The following is a 23,451-nucleotide window of genomic DNA, read 5'->3' on the forward strand; positions in this document are numbered from 1 at the left end:
GGTGCCAGGGATGGCACCCAGGGCCTAGTTTACAGCAGGCACAAGCTTGAGCTGTGCTGCCGAATCTCTAACAAAGGATTTCATTGTTAGCCACGTTTATATAGCTGCAGAACATATCAGCTAAACAGGGCACATGTGTCTAGGAGTCTAATCACTTTGTTTAAGCAAAAAGAGGAACTGGGTGACTCTGGGGGAGACAGATATTGTCTGTTGAAATGGTTGCTTCTGGTCAGGAAAGGGACAGGGGTGTGAAGTGGTGGCAGCCTGAGCTGGACTGCAGAGCTGTGTGTGGTTTATCCAGGGGTCCTGGGGTGTTGTAAGGCAGAGGAGACCCTCCATTCTGAGCACCAGCGACCACCCTTAAGCATGGTTAGTCAGAGCCTTGTGTCCCATGAGACTGGCTGCTGGAATTGCTTGTCATGTGTGGGTGTCCTTTGAAAAGATGGAACACTGTGGTTTGGATGCCATACCAGAGCTCACAGGGATAGGCGGAGGCAAGATGGTGGCAGAAAGACACCAGGGCTTTTGATTCAGCCTTGTGATGCTGTTGACAGCGGAGGCTGAGGCTTGGAGGAAGAAGGTGATCATGGGGGACCGTTGGTGGCTGGACCTGGGATGCTCTCTCTTCTGTCTCGGGATTCGGAGTTTCTCCTAGGTCTTCAGCTGCAAGCTGCTATCTTTTGTTTGTTTGTTGTTTTGTTTTTTTTTTGAAGTAGGGTTTTTCCCATGTAACAGAGCCCAGAGCCGCTGTCCTGGACTCATTTTGTAGACCAGGCTGACCTCGAACTCATAGAAATCTGCCTGCCTCTGCCTCCCGAGTGCTGAGATTAAAGGCATGTGCCACCATGCCTTGGAAGCAGGCATTTATATCTTGATGCAAGCAGTTGGTGTGTGTGTGTGTGTGTGTGTGTGTAAAAGCACACATGCATGAATGTGCTTATAGATGTGTGGTGTAACACAAATCTGTTAGGTGTCTGTGATGACAGAGTATCATTCAGGTTGCCCTGTTCAGAGGTGTAAAGACAAGCAGCATGAAAAGGTAGCATCTTAGGGATAATGTTCTGTGCCTGCCTAAACCCTACCCCCATTCTGTGGTGGCATCTGTGAGCTTGGTGAATGGAGTTTGTAATGCTTTATCATGACACTCACGAGTACAGTTTTGGAGACATGTGTTTTCCCTTTTACCCTCCTACAGAGAGAAGGTCTCCCCGGGACATCATGCGGAGTGCCACCAAGCCCTGGAGTCCAGTCGCCAAAGCGGGCAGCCATGGTCCTGATCGCACTCGACCCCTCCCTGGCACTCCTTCTGGCATGAAGAGTTCCAAGTCTTCAACCTCGCTGGCCTTTGAGTCTCGGCTGAGTAAGGTACAGACTTGCAGGGCAGGGCTGTGAGGATGCCCAGTGTCTCGGGGGGCAGGGATGAAGAGGGCAATTAGTGAACTCCATCGGTTCCCGAAGAGGGGGTCCAGAGAAACAGCAAGTCCTGATCTAAGGGATGAAGTGAGTAGAGGACAGTGGAGTGACCCAGGGTGGAGAGATTTAATGCAGCACTTGAGGCCGTCTGTCCTGGCTTAAGTGGATGCTCTCTCTGGCTCCCCTAGATGGAGTCAGGCTCATACAGAACCATTCTGATCGTTGCTTGACCTCTCTACATGGCCGATAATGCCCTTCACCAAGGACTGCATTCCGCTCTCATTTCCTCCCTCCTCCTTATCCCCTTGGCATCTAACAGAGAACAGGCCTAAGTCTGGGCTCAGCTTTTCCCCTCTTACATCCACCCTCTGCGTCAGGGTTCCCATGAACCTGTAGCCCTTCCTTTCTGTGCTGGGATGAAATTTATGGAGAGTGTTGCTAACTGCAAGCAGGCATTTGAAAAACCAGTGCACTAACGCGAGTGTGAGTAGAAGGGAGGTATTTCTCTCTATCTGCAGTGCCCAAGCACGGTTGTGCAAAGGCCCCGTGGAACCCCGAGGGCCATGAAGGATGCTGCCAAGTGAGAGAAATGCTGAGTGCTCTCAGGACGTTCCAAGACAGGGTGCTCCTTTCCATTTCCACTACGAGGGTTATGCTCTTAGAGAAGTCAAGGCATCTGAGAATTGTAAGGGAAATTCCCGTCTTTCTGTGTGACATTAAGGGAGGCCAAAGGCCCGAAAGATGCTCCAAGGTGGTCCACACTTGACATGAGATGTCTCATGTGTATTACAGAATATGTAAATTTCCCATCCTGCCATATGTTAATATCAATTTGCACATCTATTCATGGTGACATCTAAAAGTGCACACTCCCAGATTCCAGGACTGCCCCCAGTTGAGAGCCATTCTCCAGGTGATAACATCTGTTCTGCGGATGGTATCCAAATGTCCATAGTCCCATCAGGAGCCTTCCCGCTGCCTTGCGTGTCCGACGGCCACCGGAGTGTGACACGTCCAAACCCATCTCTGTCACCTCCCAGGCTGCTCCTCCTCGGTCCACTCCTCCCTTTAGCTTCCTTAGACCGGCATCCTCAGCATCAGCCTTGCACGCGCCTCTGTTCATGTCCCACAACGCACCAGTGAGAAACCATTCCCTTCTGCCTGAGGAAGAGATTTTACCTGAAGCCATGTAGCCTCCTCTGTGGCCAAAGCCCAGGCTCCCCAGACCACGGCTCTGCTTTAATTTTGGTGTTCCAGCATTCTGTCCTCAACAGGAGTCCCTTAGCATGTGTGGTGTGTCCCTTCTCTGCTCAACACCCATGTGAGCTCATTCTATTTGAGTGAGTGAAAAGGAAAGCCCTTCTAGTCACCAGAGATGCTGTTAGGATTAGTGTTTGTTTGTTTGTTTGTTTTGTTTGATTGTTTGATTAGACACTGCCATACTCCTCTACACCTTGGCTCCCAGAGTTCAAGCCACAAAGTTCCAGAGTCTGTGGTAACTGCCCCTTGGACATGCCAAGCACACTCCTACAGAGGTGTGTCTGTGCTGTCTCCTGTCTCTGCCTAGAGGGCACTGTGTCAGAGGTCATCCTTGAGTATTCTGTGTGCCACGCTCCTGACTGCATCCACGCTCCTTACCCTCCTCAGCATCCCCACAGCTCTTACTCCATTGCACCTCTGGTTCATTGAGTGAGCCTGTCTCCCTGTGGCTGGCTATGAGCTCCAGGAGGCAGTACTCTGTACATGGTTCTGCTTAGGAAATCCTGTGCTGCCTGCTAAGCACTTAGTTTTTCTCAAATACCATGCCCCCCCCCTTTCTTCTTCTGAGAGAGTCAGGGCAGTCAGACCAGTCTAAGGCAGACTGAGCCACTGTGCAACTGAACTCTCAGGCAGGGGTTAGAACCACCTGCTCTAGACTTGTGCCTTCTCGTCTGTGAGTTGGAGGCAATGCCTATTGCTAAGAGGAGTTAACGTGGATCAAACATCTGACAAATAATTTTGTTATTCTGTCGTCCTAGGCTAAAGTGTCATTTCTAGTATTTTCTTATTCCATCTAACAGCAACTTTTGGGGGACAGAGTGTCACTGTGTGGCCCTGGCTGTCCTGGAGTGTGTGTGTGTGAGAGAGAGAGGGGGGGGAAAGGGGGAAAGAGAGGGGGAGGGGGAGAGGGAAAGGGAGAGAGTTATTGATTTATTAAAATGGCTTGGTGGTCCTGCTAGTCCAACAATGCCTGTCTACCAATAGAGAGTACAAAAATCTAGAAGTTTAGTCCATACGGCTGGATATCTATCTGGTCTTCAGTATATGCCAGAATCCCAAAGAAGTAGGCTTTACTGCCAGTGAAGGAATGGAGTTGGCAGCCAGAGTGAGGACAAGCTGGCAAAGAGCTTTCTTCTTTCATGTCCGTTATATAGGCTGCCACCAGCTGGGACCTGTCCCATTTCAAGTCATTTAAGAAAAAAGCCTCTCACAGGTATAGTCAAGTTGACAACCAAAAGTAGCCATCATAAGTCCACCCCTTGTCAGCTTGACATACAATCATATCTCCTTCTGCCATGCTTAATTTCCAAATGAAAACAATAACCAGGTTATAATTTCACTAATATGATGTAACTACCCCACATACAACTGCAAATGAGTTATATATTTAATCAAGACATAATTATGCCTAACATGATTTAGCTATCACATGAACAACCACAAATGTAGTTATAAAATTATAGATTTTAGAGTAAGGGTCAATGTCCCTTTTGGGACATCCTTTTAATATCTCAAAGCTTAAATATAATAGTCCCTGATACATTACATGAAAAGGAAATCAAGGAATATCTGTACAAACACATTCTTTTTTTTTTTTTTTTTTTTGGTTTTTCAAGACAGGGTTTCTCTGTATAGCCCTGGCTGTCCTGGAACTCACTTTGTAGAACAGGCTGGCCTTGAACTCAGAAATCTGCCTGCCTCTGCCTCCCGAGTGCTGGGATTAATTATAAACACATTCTTAACAAAGGAAGCACTCCTGTCAGTTATAATCCTCCTTTCTACAGGTGGCCACGTGGCCTTAGCTGGTATTTATGACTACCTTTCTCTACTCCCCATTCTGTATTTCCTCCACCCCTTTGTCATCCTGCCTGGATTAGACTGTTATATTTTCACATTGACTTTAATCACAGAACACAGTAGCACCAAGAGATGCCCTAAAAGAACTAATGCATTCCAGACATAAACTTTCTTACTTCCATTGTGAAGAAGCAATCTGATTTCCCCATGATAATCTGAACCAGTCACCCCTCCTAACACTGTTATGCCTTTCTTAGCCAGTTGGCTTAATGGCGTTAGAAGCCCAAAGTGGCCAGGAGGAAGCCTGAGCTTCCAGTTTAATGGAATGTTTGTTGTGGCTCCTGGCAGGAGCTCTCTCTGCCCCTAGACCAGCAGAACTTAAGCTCACAGGAACAGGGAGCAGAGTTTTTCCTAGTGGGTCATTAGGGGTGACAGTGAGTGAAACTATTCCCCTTTCCATCCCTTGGTCCCTGGACCTGTGGATTCTGTCTATAGGAGAAACTATGTTGGATGCTGATTCAAAGCATATACTGCCTTCAGGAGAGCTCTGTCCCAGCTTTCCAAGTCCCTGCCACCTCGTTGGTATTGTAATTGTGTCTTCAAAAGGTCATTCCATCTTTCTGTCAGGCCGGCTGCTTCAGGATGGTAGAGCATGGTAACACTAGTGGATTCCATGATGGTGGGCCCACTGTTGCTTTTCTCTGTGGGAAATAATATAACACTGGATTAAGGCATTCTGTAAGTCAATAGATGGTAGTTTTGGCAGAAACATTATGCGCAGGAAAAGGCAAACCCAAGAACAGAGTATGTAACTACTCCAGTAAGAACGAAGCATTGTTCTTTCCACAGAAGAAGTGGTTCAATGTCATCAACCTGTTACCAAGTCTGACTGGTCACCCAGAGGAATGGTGCCATATCTGGGGCTCAGTGTTGGCAGATCTGGCATTCAGCAGCAGCTGTAGCCAGACCAGCCTTAGTGAGTGGCAGTCCATGTTGTCAAACCCATTTATAACCTCCATCTCTGCCACCATGGCTACTTGGTTCACAGGCCCAATGGTCAATGACAGGGATGGCGGGGTAGGGGGTGGAAGGGGTGGAGGCTGACTGTCCACAGAGCGGGTCATCTTATCTGCTTTATTATCTACCTAGCTTAAAGGTGAAGCTTCCCACCTCGAAGGATCCAGATTAAAGGTGGTTCTTTTTACTTCAAAGAATTTAATAAAGAAAAAAAAAATCTCTCACAAGTGTGGTCAAACACTTGGGTTTTAGTTAATTCCAGATGTAGTCAAGTTGATAACCAAGAATAGCTGTCACAGTAGACCAGGCACAGCTAACAATATTTATTTTAATTAAAATTAGTTACAGTTGGGCATAGTGCTGCACGCTTTAATCCCAGCACTTGGGGGGGCAGAGGTGAACTCTCGGCCTCTGCATTCAGACTACGAGTTCTAGGACAATCAGGGCTACACAGAGAGGCCCTGACTCAAAAATCATTAAAAAAATAAAATAAAAATTCAAGCCATACTAGCACATTTTAAAATTCAGATTTTAAGTGAATATGTTCATTCCACTAATAATATACTGAAAATATTTTATATGTGTACCGGTAATATTTGGAAAGTATTGAATATATTTTAAATTGGCACAAAGCTGGAGATGTAGGCTGGAACTTGCCCTCCTCTTGTCTCAACTTCCTGAATTTTAGGGCTGCAAGCATGTACCACCATGCTCAGCTCTCTTAAGTGGTTCTTGGGACAGTTCTTTTATTAAAATATTATCACAATCATTTTCCCCTTTCTTTTCCTCCTTCCAGCCCTTTCATTATCCCGCTCCTACTCCCTCTCAAAGTCATGGTCTCCTTTTGTTTAATTGTTACTGTTTTACACACACACACACACACACACACACACACACACACACACACATACACATAAATATATAAGTACAACCTGCTCAGTTCATTTAGTGTTACTTGTATGTAAATGTTTTCAGGGCTGGCCACTTGCTATTGGATAACAGTTAGGGAACTTATCCCTGGGGAAGGCTATTTTCTCCGTCTCAGCACTCCTTACTTACCAGGAGCTCTTTTTCTGGGGCCGGGGAACCCCTTGAGATTTCCCCCTTCCATGTGGGCATGTCTATTGCTGGTGTACTTGTGTGGTTTTGTTTAGGGAGCCGTGAAAGTCGGAGTATCGTGGGTGAAGTTTCCCTGTCATTCTTAGGAGACATAATCTTACTGCAGATTTCTTGATCCTCCGGCTTGTACGGTGCCCACAACCAGCTGTTCTCGGCAGTTTGACTGGTTGTGGTTTTCTGTAATGGTCTCTGTCTATTGCAAAGAGAAGTTTCTTTCATGAGGGGTGAGAGCTATAATTATCTATGGGTATGAGGATGTCTTAGGATTTTATTGGTTTTATTGCTGTGAGACTCACCATGACCACAGCAACTCTTAGAAAACATTTAATTGGAGCTGGCTTATAGCTTCCGAGGTTTAGTCCATTATCATCATAGAAGACACAGTGCTGGAGAAGGAACTGAGAGTTCTACATCTTGATCCACAGGCAGCATGGGGAAGACTGGGACATAGCTTGAGCACAGGACACCTCAAAGCCCACCTCCACAGTGACACACTTCCTCCAACAAGGCCACACCTACTCCAACAAGACCATACCTCCTAATAGTGCCACTCCCTGTCGCCAAACATTCAAATACAAGAATCTACGGGGGGGCCATTCCTATTCAAACCAACACAAAGAATATACTTACAATGTAATTAGGAATTATGATGGTTTTATATGGTGTGGGAGTGGGCTCTCCTCTAAGATCCACGACCTCACGAACCCTGAATAGGTGGCTAGGTTCACTGTAACAGTCATGATTTCCCTCCTGTTGAGCAGGCTGCCTTACAGTTCGCTTAGACAGCTGTTGGTTGCTGTCAAGACTTGAGTGCCACTATTGTACTCTTAGGGGTATCCTGCCATGCACACCATTGCTGTGTTCCCTGCCCTTGGCAGACCTCATAACACCTTCTTGTTCTATCAAGCTAGTTTCTGGAAAGATGCTTTCAAGTCAGTTTCAAGACATCTTGGATCCTCCGCATCCTGTCTGACGTGCATGGTATTTTCAGAAGTAGGGACCTGTCTTCAATCTCTGGGAGTCAGCCGAGGGCAAGGGCTGTAGCCTATATTATTTTGGGAGTCTCTTGGTCTCTCCTGATTAACAAATCAAAAAGTGAGTTTCTTGTGCCTGGTACTGTTTTTTTTTTTTATTAGATCGTCTATGGCTCTTGCACATATACATATATAATATATATAATGTATAGACGTACCTATAAATATAGATACATATTTATAGGTATGTATACACACATAGACTTCTATTATGATATACAATTTTAGGTAGATTAAAAGTAATGATTTCCCATGGCTTATTCAAACATCCTGTGGTGATTTGAATGAGAATGACCTCCACAGGCTCCTGTGTTTGAATACTTGGCCCCCAGTTTGTGGAACTATTTGGGGAAGATTTAGAAGTGTGACCTTTTTTAGAGGAAATGTGCTACACCTTTTCCCTAGCTTTGAGACCTCAAAAAAAAAAAAAAAAAAATCCCCAGTGATCTCTTTCTCTGCCTCCTGCTTATGAATCTAGACCTGAGCTCTCAGCGCTTCCTGCCCCCATAATCAAACATTTCTTTGTAAGTTGCCTTGATCACAATATTGGTTTCAGCATTATAAGAGTAACTAACACATAACTGTCTTAGAGTTTCATTGCTGTGAGCAGACACCATGACCAAGCAGACATTTAATTGGAGCTGGTTTTTAGTTTCAGAGGTTCAGGCCATTATCATCATGGTGGGAAGCATGGCAGCGTGCAGGCAGGCATGGTGCAGGAGGAGCCAAGACTTCTACATCTTGACCTGAAGGCAGCATTAGAAGACTGTAGTCTGCAGGCAGCTAGAAGGTTCTCTTCTACTCTGGGTGGAACTTGATCACTAGGAGACCTCAAAGTCCACCTACACAATGACACACTTCCTCCAACAAGGCCACACCTCCTAATAGTGCCACTTCCTATGGGCCAAGCATATTCAAACCACCACAATACCCTTAGTGTTATTTTCCCCCATCCCTCCTGCTTTTATATTACCTTCTACCCTCCTCCTCAATTAAAATCCCCTCCCCCTTACTCCTCCATATCACAATACCCTGCTATACCCTCTCAAGCACTTCTGCCTCCCTCGCATGTAGCTTTTTACCTCACAACATTTATCTTTTTGTGTCTGGATGACCTCACTCGGGATAATAATATTTTCTAGTTCCATCCATTTGCCTGGCTAGACCCAGGTGTGAGATGGGAGGTGGGCTAGGTAGAGAGGTTGGGTGTCAGGACAGTACTTAAGAAGTGTACAGGAGCGTTTCTGAGGACAGCGTGGTGCTGACTGATACTACGACGAGAACAGCGGGGTCTCGGGAAGAGCTGAACTGTGCCTGCACCTTGCTAACCCGGTCCTTTCCAGCTGAGGGTGGGCAGAAGACCATGGAAACTCCAGAGAGCAGGAGAGAAGAGGGGGAAATGTGATGATCAGAGAGTCAAGCAGATTTCCTTCCCCAGGGAAACCTTACAAGCGGCAAGGGCAGTGGAATCTCTAGCACATATCCCACAGCCCCGCCAGGGCCACATAGGTGATGTTTCTTTGAGAGTAAATGGATGTGGACGTCTTTACTGCTCACAAATAGGACACTGAATCCAATCCACCCCAAATAGAACTGAATCCCTAATCTCAGATGCTGGCTGAGCTGCAGAAGGTGGAGGAATAAGGCAGGGGATGCAATGCAGGGAGAGTGGGCAAGGCTGCTGCGGTGAACCCTCCTCATGGTATTCAAGCAGCAGTGTGCACGCTCTGGCTTCAACACTCCACAGCACGCCATCACTCCAGCCACAGTAAAGGGCCAAGCCTGTGTATCAGGGCTTACTTAGTTACAATCATCAAATCTGAGTTTGTATGAGCAGAAAAGAAATTCAAGCTGTACATCACTGTCCACAGGCATCTTCTTCCAGGATTACCATTGATGTCAAAGTCCTTATCAGAAACAGTGTGGTGTTTTCACAGAATTTACAAGTCCCTCTGTGTGCCTTAGGCTCTAGCATCTCTGGATTAGTTATAATATCTAATTCGATCTAAATAACTGTTATACTGTACTGTTTTAGGAATCAGGCAAGAATAATCTACATTTTATGTACAGATGCTATTTTTTTCCCACTGTTTTTGGGTAGAGTTTGGCTAAGAACAAGAATGAGAGCACAATGAACAGACACTAAGATTCCCACATCTCTGTGGGACAAGTGTTCAAGAATGCATCTCAAAGAGGCTAGGCCAAGGATGGACTCCCGAGCTAGTCTCTACTCATCTCTGCCCACTGGTTTTCTCTTGCCTCCTAATGCCTAGGCTCGCCTGGTGAATCATATGGCCAGCCTTCTCACCTCCTGTGTAAGCCTAGTTGCCATTTTGTGCATGTTCTACTTGTTGACAAAAGGGAAGGAGAACAACAAAGGAAAAAAACAGATTAAAAAACCCCTGAGTTAGTTAGATGCTGGTCTTGTGCTTGCTCTATACAGGCTGCTGGGCCCAGCAGCTAGGGACCTGTTTAAGGAGGTCAAGTTGTCTCAGCGTATCCCGTAGCAGTATATCCTGGGAGGAGTACAGCCTTCCAGCAGGGTCCACTGCCTGAGTCTTGAGACCCAAGCAGTGTTCTGTGACAGTTCCTACAGGATACTCTCAATATGGTTGCCACTAGCCACCTTTGGCAATGGAGCCCTTAGAATGTGCCCAATCAAAATGGAGGTATGGTCTTAAACCAGGTTTAAAGGGTTAGTACCAAAAATTGCAGGAGAGCTCACTAATATACACGTGAGCTATGAGATGAGACTTCAGCCAATGATGGACACATCAGACGGCTCCATAAGATTATAAGGGGGCTGTAGAATTTCTGTAGCCTAGTGGCATAGCGCTTGTAGTGTCAGAGCACAGTGCATCGCTCCTGTGTGTGTGATAGGGCGTTTGTGTGACTGCTTTGCCAGTCATATGAGGGAATGGCAACCCAACTATCTATTCACTATGATAAGGTTTCAGATGCTGATAACACGCTGTGTTTCTGGTTTATGTATTTGCAATGTGTTTGATAACTGTAATGGAGCATACCTGCTTACAAAGAAAGAAGGGTGCTGTGAAATCTCCATGAAGCTGTGGTAGTCTCGTTCATAGGTGCTGTCGCCTGCGTCTCCTGAGTATGTCTTTTCTCTTGATTTAATCTTGGGTTGTTTATTCATCATGACCCCAGAAAGAATATCTACATACATACACACATATGTATTATTATCCATATACTCTCTATATTTACCATATAGTATAGTGATTTGTGGGCATACATTCTATGGTGTTTATACCACAAAAGAACTATGCATTTTTCAGGATATCTCTTCATTAAATGACTATGAGCATTTTAGATTGATCACATATTGATAATATTTTGATAGATTCACTTAAAAATAAACAAATTCCTTGTCTGTGTTTGTGTATGTGTGTGTTCATTTGGGTGTGTATATGGGTGTGCATGTATGTGTGTGTGGAAGCCAGAGGTCAACATAGGGATCTTATTTGATTGCGATCTATCTTATATTTTGAGACAAACTTACTAAACCAGGAGTTCCCCAGTTGGCTAGGCTGGCTGGTCAATGGGCTCTGCTCTCCCTGGGATGTGCAGCACTTTTATATGGGTGCTGGGGATCCGAACTCAGGTCCTCATGCCTGTGCAGCAGGCACTTCACTGACATAGACATCATCCATGAGGTGTCTGTCTGTCTGTCTGTCTGTCTGCCTGCCTGCCTGTCTCTCCTATCCATCAATTCATCCCTCCCTCCTTCTGTCCCCTTCCTTCTTTCTTTCCTTCCTTCCTTCCTTCCTTCCTTCCTTCCTTCCTTCCTTCCTTCCTTCCTTCGTCCCTTCCTTCCTTTTTCTCTCCCTCCCTTCCCTTCCCCTTCCTTTCTTTCTCTTACTCTTTCTGTTCCTGTGTGTCTCTCTCTCCCTAGCCCCTCCCTCCCTCTCTCTTTCTTCCTCTCTTTCTCTCTCTCTCTCTCCCCCCCCCACCAGGGTCTCACTGTCCTGGAACTCACTGTATAGACCAGGCTGGCCTCAAACTCACAGAGATCTGCCTGCCTCTGCCTCCCAAGTGCTGCGATTAAAGAGGCGTGTTCTACTACATGCTGTATAAAATTTATTTTAAAAATGTAGTGTCATTATCCTTATGGGGCTGGGACAGAGTGTGGAGTTCAGTTTGGGAAACTGTTCTCTCCTGCCACTATGGTTCTGGGGACCAAACTCAGGTTTCTCAGGCTGGTGTAGCAAGCACTTTCACCCACTGAGGCATCTGGCCAGTCCACCATGGCTTCTTTATTTGTTTTTCCTTTTTAATGTAGTTGCCAGACAATACAAATTTATGAGGTGATTCATATTCAGTGTCTACAGTCAGGGTGCTTTAAACATTGTCACAGTCCCTTGGGACTCAGCAAGTTGGTGGCTGGTGTTGTGTCCAAGGAATGAGGAAATTAGGTGTGTGCTTTTAAATAAACCCTCACCCCAGTTGATAGTTGCTTGCATTTGAGGATCACAAACAGAGTTACCTGCCACTAGAGGTCAGGGGTTTTTTGTTTTGTTTTTGTTTGTGTGTGTGTGTGTGTGTGTGTGTGTGTGTGTGTGTGTGGCTGTTGCTGCTGCTGGAGCTTTGCGGGGGGGGGGGGTTTCTCTCATCTCTGTTAAACGGAGAGGAATGTTTTTAGTTACTTTAATCTGCAAGGCATTGAAACCTTTTCCTTTGTGAGCTCAGGTGCTCAGCAGCTTAAATCCCAGTGAAGCCTTAGTGTGAGCACTTACTACACATACCGGAGCTCACCTTTGTGGGAGCCTTCCATGGTGAGCCAGAAACCTAGATGGGTGCTGAGCCGCCTCTCGGTAACCGGAAACGAAGCCTCAAATGGAGGAAGAACGCGAGGCAGTAACCGAATCTGGTGCTCCCACTGTGTATGGATCCCCCCCTACAGTAGAGGGAGTAGAGTGGACTGGGCGTTTCGCTTCTAAGGGACGGTGGGTTCATTTGTAGTTGTTACCTCATACATCTTGGGGAAGCTTCAGTGCAACAAAGCTTTCTCATTTGGAATTCCTCATTGTAGGTGCAGGGGAAATAAGGATTCCCCTTAAAATCTCTGCAGGCTGATGAGGAGCAGCTCCATACATACTTTCCTTGTCATGTGTACTAGTATGTGTGTGGTATGTGTGCATGTATATGCGTGTCTTTATGTGTGTGCTTGTGGAGTCCAGAGGGTAACTTCGAGTCTTCCTCAGTTTCTTTCCACTTTATTTACTCAGAGCAAGGTCTCCTACTGAAACCTGAGCTCATTGATTTGGTTCCCTAAGCTTGGGGGTCCTATCTTTGCCTCCCAAGTGCTAGGAATACAGGCAGACTTCCATGTCCGCCCATCTTTCATGTGGGTTCTGGGGATCTGAACTCTGGTCCTCCTGTTTGCATAGCAAGCCCTCTTTATCCACTGAGCCCTCTCCTCAATCCTCACTGCATAGTTTTTAGTTATTATTACGTTATTTATTGACTTAAGAGCGCGTGCGCATATGTGTGTGTGTGTGTGTGTGTGTGTGTGTGTGTGTAGGTATGCACACACTTGCACATGGAGGCAACCTCAAGGGCTTAGAACATTAATGAGATTAAGGAGACACACCTTTGGGTACATCTGGAAAGGCTTTTCTGGAAAGGATTAACTGAGGAGGGAAGACCCACCAAATAATAAAGAAAGAGGAGAGCGGTATTGGAGCTCCAGAAGCTCCCATGCCCTCGTCCTCACACTGGTCTGTTGAGGAGAAGCCAGCAGCCTCTTGCACTGGTCCTTTCCAGGTGCAATGGACTGTATTCCCTGTACTGTGAGCCAAAACAGAGCAGGAACCTGATCTAGCAGGCAGGGCCTCAAACAAAGATGGCAGAGGAAGGTTGCCTGCTGGCTTGCTCCCAAGCCTTTGCTCTGCTAGATTCCTTGTAAAGCCTAGGACCATATACATAAGAATGCTACTACTGCCTTGGGGCTAGAGAGACATCTCAGCAGTTAAGAGCTCTGACTGCTCTTCCAGAGACATATATATATATATATATATATATATATATATATATATGCAGGTGAAACACCAATGCACATATAATAAAAATAAATCATTTTTTAAAAAAAGAATGGCACTGCGCAGAGTGGTCTGGGACCTCCTACATCAACTAGCAATCAAGAAAGTGTCCCACAGACATGCCCACAGGCCAACTGAAGGTCCCTCTCCCAAGTGTGTCATATGGACAACCAGAATGAACCAATCTAGTCTATTTGGCAAGTCCTAGGCCAATGAGACCCTTCATCAGAAACGAGGTGTACAGTGGTTATTCTCTGACCTCTACATGCATGTGTACACTCGTGTACAAACATGAACATGTACACAGAACAGCAGCTAGAGAGATGCTCTGAGTCTCAGCAGAGACTTTGGACTTTTGGACTGTTAAGACTTCGGGACTCAATGTGGTGAGCACATACATAAGGATTGGTTATACTGTGTTGCACCAGGTGACTCTTACTCAAGCTGGAGGGCCTCTTTCTGACTTAAGTGCAGAAATTTGATGGAGTCATCTGAGATTTTTTTTTTCCCTCCTTCACGTGCTTTAGTCTAGTTAGGTTTTATAGGCTTAAAATGTATTGATCAGTGTTACTATATCAGAGCACATGTTAGCCCCCTGACTTATTCACTGAAGGCAGAGTGTAACTTCCTGGTCCAGGATAAGCATCTTCTTTGCCTCTGTCCAATAGCAGCTGCTCCATACTACCAGGGACTGAGCTAAGCGCCTTTTCCCTTCATGTAGTCTCTGTTATTCTACCTAAACTACTGGCCCTGGTGGGCATTGAATCCCTCACCGTGTCTGTCCTCTCAGCTTCTCTCCAACTTCTCTCTAGCTCAAGAGGGCCAGCAGCGAGGACACGCTCAACAAACCTGGAAGTGCCTCGTCAGGGGTGGCGAGACTGAAGAAGACGTCAACCTCCGGAGCCATCTCTGAGCTCGCTGAGAGCCGCCTGAGGAGCAACACAGGTAGGAGGAACCTCCCTGGCCAGCTTGTCTGGTGGAAGCCCTTTTTGACTCATGATCCCTCCTCTGATCACTCTGGCCTGGAGCTGCTCTGGGGGCATCGTCTTTTCCTGCAGAGTCTGTATACTGGGGAGGCGGGCAGAAAACAGAAAAGCAGTGGTTTGCCTTGTCACCCCAGGAGTCCATTTGTCACCGGTGTGTGTGTGTGTGTGTGTGTGTGTGTGTGTGTGTGTGTGTGTGTGATCCTTTTAGTAAGGTGGCCATCCCAGGTGCTGGCAATGATGGCAGTGGATCGTGGAAAGGCCCAAGATGAAGAACAGCTGAGGTCTTCCTTGACCATGATAGGTGTGAGTGAGTGTTACACTTTCTGCCTTTGACACATTTCACAAAAATATCACATTCCAAAGATGTATTTTAACTTATTCTTCCTTCAAGAAGTTTAATGTGAGGACTGAATGTGGCTTTGGTTGTAAGAAGGGCCCATATTTCTATATAATGACTTAGCTGTTTTTAAAGACTGAATTCATATTAAATAAAACAAATGAAAGTAAGCTTATCTTCACCAAGAAATCCTGTGTTCCCAAACTTTAACAGATGCCACTAGAAGTAAGTAATTAATTAAAAAGTAATGCCAGCCTTATTCTCAAAATTAATACCAAAACAAGCCATTAAAATGTTAGCAAATGCTGTCCAAAAAAAAAAAAAAATTTAAAAGGACAGTAGCAGACAGCAAACCCGAGCAGATTTGTGCCATCTAAGAATGAATGAACGAGGGTCTTGGAAGATGGCTCAGTGGTTAAGTGTTTGCTGCTCTTCCAGAGAACCAGGTTCAATTCTCAGCACCCACATCGTAGCTCACAGCTATCTGTGACTCTAGGATCCAACACTCTTTCCTGACCTCCATGGGGACCACCCACATGTGATGCACAAACATACATGCCGGCAAAACATGCATATACATAAAATAAGGTTCAATCTTTTTAAAACATGAACCAATGAATGATTGTTATCATTTTATAATCTGCCAGGTATATCATAGGCCAAAGAAAAGCCACATGGTCATCCCGATAGATATGGGAGATGGAACTGTCAGATTTAGCCACGATTCTGATTTAGTAGCAAACTCTTGATAGACCATTGGACAGGATGCGGCTGGGGGAGCACTTCCAGCAAAGAAGTATGTATCTTGCTACATGTGACAACACACACCTGTGGTCGCTGGTGCTCAGACAGGGGTGTCTCCTGAGTTCACAAGTTCAAGCCTAGTTAGGTAAGACAGAGACTTCACACCAAAAATAAACAAACTGCACCCAGAAAGTGTGGCAGGAGGATCAGGAGCTCAGAGGTAGCCTGGGCTACATGGTGCCTTGTCTGAAAGAAAAAAAAAAGAATAGTTCTTTGATCAGTGACTGGTTGGAAAATATAATGTTGAAAGAAATGATCTCATGTAAGAAAGGATGGAAGGTGGCATACTGAGCAATAAACTTAGTTATTTAAGAGCCTGCATGTTTAAGAGAAATCTAACACCCCTTTGAAGAGCACATCTATGTCCTTGTGAATATAAAGGCAAGGACATGCGTGGGTTTGGGTTAGGAAGTTAAATATAGTAAAGACTAAATTCAGTAGTGTCACATATTAAATGAAATAAGGGTGTCTCATGATTTCATCAATTCATTTGCATCCTAACTAACATACCAATGTGGAACTGGGAGCAGCCAGCAAGCCCTAGGCCTGGCTGAGGAACTTGGGTTGTCCTGACTAGGAGGTTACACTTCCACCTAGTGGGTAGAGGGCAGAGATGCTGCTAATCGGAGAATGTACAGGGCAGCCAGAGTGTCCTGACTGACTGGGTAGGTCTCTGCTGGGATCTAGTAACATCCCAGGGAAATTCTGAGGAAGAGCAGTTCAAGGACCAACCACAGCAAACAGAGGCAGCGCTGTGGAGCCGCGGAGCCCTGGCGTGCAGCAGCCAGGATCCAGGAGCACATTTGGTACAGGGTAAAGGTGGTTTATGTCAAGTTGGAGCCTGTGGGTATGGCTCAGGGTCAACCCCAACACTGAAGAGAGGCCAAATAAAGGAAGTCAAGTTAAAACTGGATCACCCTGAAAAGTGAAACCGGATCTCATCTCATTCTTCTCACAAAAATAAGTCGCAGGGAGGTGGGAGAGTACAACGCTTACTGTGCAAGCATGAAGACCTGAGTTCTGTCCCCCGTGCCCATGTGTGAAGCCAAATGAGGCAGTGCTTGCCTGTCACCTCAGCGCTGGGGAAGTGGAGACAGGTGGATTCCCAGGACCTGCTGACCAGCCAGCCTGCCAAGTGGTGAGTCCTAGGTTCAATGAGAGACCTGTGTCAAACAACAACAAACACAACCCAAAAAAACAGTGGAGGGCAATCACAGAAGACATTCAGTGCTGACCTGTGGCCTCCATAGCATCACTCCTCACCTGTTTGCCCATCTGCACGTGCACGCACACACAATCATCACACATGCACATGGATACTACAAGCACATTGGTACATACCTAGACATAATACAAGTTCTGAAAGTAAGGCATCAGAGAATTAACCTGCGGTGGGGATAAAGGAGATGAAGAATGGCTTCCATCATTAAAAAGCTGCAGAGTGTGAGAGATGGCCCAGCAGTTAAGAACACTTGCCATCTCAGAGGATCTGGGCTCAGCCCTCAGCACCCACGTGACAGCGCCCAGCCATCTGTAACTCCAGGCCCAAAGAATTTGACAAGTTCTCCTGTCCTCCACAGGCACCAGGCATTCCTGTGTATGAAAGTGAACACTCATACACATAAAAATAAAAATAAATACTTTTGAAAGATGCTAAAGAGATTATTTACAATATATGCAAGTTTGCAAAGACTATTCAAACCCATAAAGAAAACCACAGAACAATGTGTAGCTCACATAAAAAAGAAGTGGCTATCCCACAGAAAAGTAGTAAACTTCCCTTGTAGTTGAGGGGCTACTAGTCAGACCAATAACTCTCTATGTGGCACACCCCAATTAGAAAAGCCCAAACAGGCCATCCTTTCGACCATGACTATGGCTACACTGCTTAGAGTCAGTTTGGAGAGCTTGGCAACACCTGAGGCTTGTTGGTTTGACTGGCTGGCCAGTGGGACCCTGGGATCCTCCTGCCTCTGTGTGCCCAGCGAGCACTCTTTGTATTCATTACAGGCTTGGCCTTCCATCCCTGCCTATCTTACATGGATTCCGAGGACTAAAACAGGTCTTCATGCTTGGGTGGCAAGCCCTTTACAGATTTAGTCGTCGCTCTGTCCTCCTAACACTTAACATTTTACATTTGTATTGGTACGTATTTGGCTCAGCACATTATAGGTGCTCAGGCTGTCCCAACGCTCTTCAGGTGCTGAGTTTGATCTAGGACTGGCCTACACCCCAGCCTGTCTACTCTTTATATTCAACATGAGTGGAGAGAGAGAGAGAGAGAGAGAGAGAGAGAGATTGTCTTACCTGCTGGCAAGACTTAAGGCAATTCTCTGGAAATTCATCTGTGAAGGAGAGCATTGGATTCTAGGAAATTAAGGAAATGCTGCCAGCATGTAGATAATCTCTAAAAGTTAGGCAAGCTTGTAAATTACATCGAGGCTCATGGGAAGGTATCTTAATGCCATTCACTCTTAGGGTACAAACTTTTGGCTTGTTTGCTCTGATGCATAGAAGGTAGTACTGTGTTTTTTTTCTTTCAGGTATATTTATTAGTTTATCTCCTGGTTAACTTTTTTTATTTTTAAACTATGTATGGGATACTATAATGGTTAATATTCATGGTCAAATATGACTGGATTGGAATAATCTAGGAGACACCTAGATGAAGTGGGGTCTTGGACTAAATGAAAAAAGGTAAAAGGAGAAAGCGAGCAGAGCGCCAGCGTTCATCCCTTCACTTCCTGACTGCAACATGCCCACCCACACGTCCATGAGTGTGCCTTCCTGCCCTGAGGGACTGTACCCTCAAGCCATGAGTGGAATTAATTCTTCCTTCCTTAAGTTGCTCCTTGCTGGGCTTGTCACAGGGACAAGGAAAGCCCCAGTACAGATGCAGAGACAGTTTATATGTATCCCGTGTGAGCAGATCTGGTCATTGGCCTATTACCTGCCCCGCCCACCATTTCTTTGTTTAGATTTGCCACGCACTGTGATTCTAAATCTATAACTAGCCAGTATCACATCTCAAGCCCCTCTGCATGCTCAGTCTAAACCTCACCAACTCAGTGACTGTCACGCAGTAGGCAGGATGGGGGTTGTTTCCATAAGTGTAGGGTGGAAGGCTCCTATCTTTTCTTTTTCATTTTCAAAGATGGTGTCCAGTTTCCCCTGTTTCCTACAGTACTGCTAGAGTTTGCTTCAACAAGAACAATCAATGGAGCACCTACTAGGTCTGGCCCACCACCTGCAGCCCTGCTACCTGCTCCCCTTGTTACCTGCTCCCCTGTTACCTGCTGCCCTGCCACCTGCTCCTCTGCCACCTGCTCCCCTGCCACCTGCTGCCCTGCTACATGCTCCCCTGCCACCTACTCCCCTGCTACATGCTCCCCTGTTACTTGCTCCCCTGCCACCTGCTCCCCTGCCACCTGCTCCCCTGCCACCTGCTCCCCTGCCACCTGCTCCCCTACCACCTGCTCCCCTACCACCTGCTCCCCTACCACCTTTTCCCCTACTAGCTGCAGCCCTGCCACCTGCTCCCCTGCCACCTGTTTCCCTTCTACCTGTTCTCCTACCACCTGTTCCCCCTACTACCTGTTCCCCCTACCACCTGTTCCCCTACTAGCTCAGCCCTGCCACCTATTCCCCTACCACCTGCTTCCCTTCTACATGTTCCCATACCACCTGTTCCCCTGCCACCTGCTTTCCTTCCACCTGTTCCCCTGCCTGCCTCCCTTCCCAATGGCCTCTCAGGTCTGTTGATACTTCTTCCTCAGATAGACTTAGAACTCTGGTCTGAACTATCACATGTCCACCCTGAGCTCTCACTTTTGGACTTTATGTTGTGGATCTGAGTGTGCTAGATCGTCGTCCTCTTCTCCCTGAAGTGCCCTTTATATGTGTGTCTTCTCCCCAAAATAGGAACTGCAGAGTAAGGAACTTTTAGAGTCCTTGTGCCAAGAGAGGCCTCTCAAGTCAACAGGACTCCGGGAAGAGACTGCTGTGGTAGACGATAGCCACCAGGTGGCAGCCTTGTCCAAAATACTGGTATGCTGGAGTCTTGGTTCTATGAGGAGCTGCTGACTTCAGAAATAATGATTGTTTAATTCAGCAAATATGTTTGAACACTTACCCCATATTCAGCACTGTTCTGGGCAAAGGGTACCAGGACAAAGATCTCTGTCTCCATTGAGCTTCTGAGAACATGACCAAGGGAGAAAGTAGGCTGGGAAGGACCACTGTGGCAGGGTTGACAGCTGGCGCAATGGCCTGTGCCTACCAGTGTCTATCACAGTCTGGGAGCAGAAAGAAGGGGCTACAGAAGAACCAGCAGCAGGGCAGGCAGGCATGGGTGACTTCTGCAGGATCCTCTGGAACAGGGACAGCCCCCGAGTTCATTTCCTAAGAAATCCTTCGGCTACTTGTTGAGAGTAGACAGGTGGAATGGGAAAACCAGATGGCTAGCCACTGACATAAATGAGGAAACAGCCATTATAGCCTGGGCTAGGCTGGGAGCTGGAACAGCAGGCGGGTTCTGGGTGTATTTTGAAGAGTAAAAGCCAACCAGCCTAGTAATGCCCGGATCTTCTTTACTGTGCACAGGAACACACATAAAATTCTCTCTTTTAGACATTTAAAAAGTGTCATATCTTATTCATTAATTTCATGAATGTGTGCGTGCATTTCTCATAGTACCCGTGTTGAGGTTAGAGGGCAGACATGGGAGTCAGTTCTCTTTCCACGTGGGTCCTGGTGTTTGAACTCAGGTTGTCAGGTTTGGTGGCTAGTGCGATTATCTGCTGGTCCTCATTTAGCTATTTTTAAGAATGTAGCCCATTCCCTTCACAGATGCCATTGTGGTTGTTTTAGGTTTTGCTGTGCTTTGCAAACACCGGACATACATTCTGCTACCCAGCTCCCCTACAGCCCTACGTGTGAATGGCAAGATCCCACACAAATCCACATTGCCACACAGCCTTCATGCCATCTTTCTCCAGACTGCTTCATCTTAGAGAACTGAAGTTGCCCTGTGCTCATCAAACACCCAGCCCACCCAGCCCCGGCAGCTCCCATTCTGTGTTCTGTCTTTGTACCTGGTTCCTTAGAGTAGACCACAGTGTATGCTGAGGAGGCTGGCTCCTTTCATTCCATAAGATGTCCTCACCAGTATCCATGTTGCCACGTGTGCCAGAATTTCCAGTTTTTTTTTTTTTTTTTTTTTTTTTTTTTTTTTTAAAGCCAGGTTTTATTGTGGTGTATGTTCTTACCACATCTCCTCACTTTCTTCCCCTTGGCTATTATGAATCTCACTGCTGTGATCCTGTCTCCTGGCAACTTACATGATCTGCGTGGCGTCAGGTTGCTACTTATGGTAGTAGCAATGGGGCCCTGAGGGAGGAGATGTGTATATGCATGGCCAGGAAGGTCCTGTGGCCGTGTAATGGATGACTGAGAACTGGTTCTCATGTACTTGGGGAGCTCATGGAGATGGCTCTACACATCATACATGGAGGACTGACTGGAGAGAATCCTACCATTTTTAACTGACATCAATGCTTTCTAAAAGTTAAATAGGAATTAATCTTAAGCACGGCTTTGATCCAGCTACACTCATGGGATCTTAGACATCTTAGTTTTGTTATTGAGTGCAAAGTTGTGATTCCAAGGTCAAAATAGTCACACCTTTAATCCTGGCAGTCAGAGGCAGCTCTGGTCTCTGCATGTTCTAACCTACCTACTCTGCATAGTGAGTTCTTGGCCAGCCAGCAAGGGCTACATACTTTTTAATTTTTAAGGCTGTTTCCAAGAAAGTATCCGTGACTTCACAGGACACTGGCTCTGACCTGTGATGCCTGTCCTTGCTAGCAGAGGAGAGGACTAGCCTGTGCTTCAGCTAGGTGCTGGCCCCTCCCCCATAGTAGGTAGCTATATTCATCATTCCTCAGGAATGAAGAGACAGTGGCTCAGGCAGACTGGATAGCTCTCCCAGACCCAGAGCCAGTGCTGGATCCTGGATTCCTTCCTTCCTGCTGCAGGCTTCACTGCAGGGTGGGACCCCCATTTCTTCCCTCTGTTATAGACCTACTGTTTCCCACGTCAACACTGTTTACTGTGTGCTGCCTCCATTTCTCTTTACTGTAGTCCTCTAAGGCAGTACCGTCTCATCCCTCAGACCAGAAGACAGATCAGAAAGACAGATAAGAGCCAACTGTCTCCATCCACATCCAGGAAATGCTGGGACCAAGCCACAGAGGCTTAGAGGAAACTAGGGCATGGTGGCTTGTGGGAGCAGGTGTAGAAAAATAATGATGGTGGTGGTGTTGGGGGTGACAGCCAATAGGATAGGGTGCGGAGCTAGACCCTGGAACACTCCTACAGGAAGAGTGCCCCGAGGCAAGGATGTCAGCAGTTAAGAGTTTGGCTGAGGTCAGCAGTGGATAACAGGAAGAGGGGGAACCAGGGCCTGCTACAGGAATGTGAAAAATGGAAGAGATCTATCCCCTCAGCGGCCAGAAGAGAGTGGGATAGAGGAAGATCACATGCCACATGTGCCTCAGCTGCTGTGGTAAAGGTGGTGGGAGAGTTACACAGGCTCAGATATGAGCTCAGCTGGAGGACATGCCCTCAGAATGAGTTCATTCTGAGCTCCAAGGAGCCCTGGTGTAGGATTGAGCGAGAGGGTGGGGCAGGTCAAGGGTCAGAGTCCATCTGGAAAGTCTGCAAGATAGCAGGGTTAAGAATGAGTTCGTTGTTTTCCGCACTTCAGAAAGACTACTTAATCATGAATATGCTTTTGTAATAAAAGACCCATTTCAAATTCATTTCCCTATGCTTAATGTGTCTTCAAATTATGAAAAGAACACTTAACAGGATCTAGAATTCTTGTGACAGGATCTAAAATCACCTAGGAGACAAGACACACCCTTGAGGCATTCCTAGGTTTACCTCTATGCTTTAGTGAGTATCTTGATCTGGCTCACTGAGGTGGGCAGACTCACCCTAAGAATGGGCGGTACTATCCCTGGGCTCTGCTCCTGCTCCGCTTGAAAAGGGGGAACCACTGAATACAAGCATTAATCACTCTTGCTTCTCTTTATTGCTATTTTAAAATTTTTATTTATTTAATCTGTCTCTGTCTATTTAAGCTCTGGGGTGTTTGTACCTGTATGTATATGCACGAACACACTTGCATGTGTGTAGTGGACAGAAGAGGGCCATCCGGTGTCCTTTTCTGTCACTCCCTATTCTTTTAAAGCAGGGTCTCTCCCTGAGCTAGCCTGTGTTATGATCTAAGCAATGAACACCACAAAGTCACACCATGTGACAGATCTTATGTGGGAAGTTTATTGGGGAGGGGGTGTACAGAGGCTGCCTCTGGGCAAGGGTGGAGGGAAGAAGGCAGTGAAGAGAGGAGGAATCACTGGCCTATTATAAGGGGATGTGGCTCATGTGCAGGGCAGGACATGAGGCTCACAGCAACAGTAGGAAGATATCTCATCTTGACTGCTAGTCATGGTGCTAGTGATGATGCACCCTGCTGTCACTGGGTCCCTGGGGGTGTTATACATAACAGTCTAGAACCCAGCAACCCTCAGCATTTTCCTGAATCTGCCCCACTTGGAGCT

At 46.4% G+C, this 23,451-nt stretch overlaps 1 protein-coding gene across 5 annotated transcripts in view; it reads left to right on the forward strand.

Moving 5' to 3' along the window:
* Positions 1–23,451, forward strand: part of Specc1 (sperm antigen with calponin homology and coiled-coil domains 1) — a 267,085-nt gene that overhangs the window by 73,216 nt on the left and 170,418 nt on the right. For all 5 annotated transcript variants that reach the window (XR_003845145.1, XM_021212939.2, XM_021212940.2 and 2 more), the window contains exons 2-3: positions 1,196–1,365; positions 14,512–14,644. Coding sequence is in view for 4 of the 5 variants with exons in the window: in XM_021212939.2 (XP_021068598.1) it covers positions 1,219–1,365; positions 14,512–14,644 (280 nt within the window). In the remaining variant the exon portion in view is untranslated. The remainder of the gene's footprint in view (positions 1–1,195; positions 1,366–14,511; positions 14,645–23,451) is intronic.

This window comes from Mus pahari, chromosome 14, assembly GCF_900095145.1.
Source record: "Mus pahari chromosome 14, PAHARI_EIJ_v1.1, whole genome shotgun sequence".
Lineage (NCBI taxonomy): Eukaryota > Metazoa > Chordata > Mammalia > Rodentia > Muridae > Mus > Mus pahari.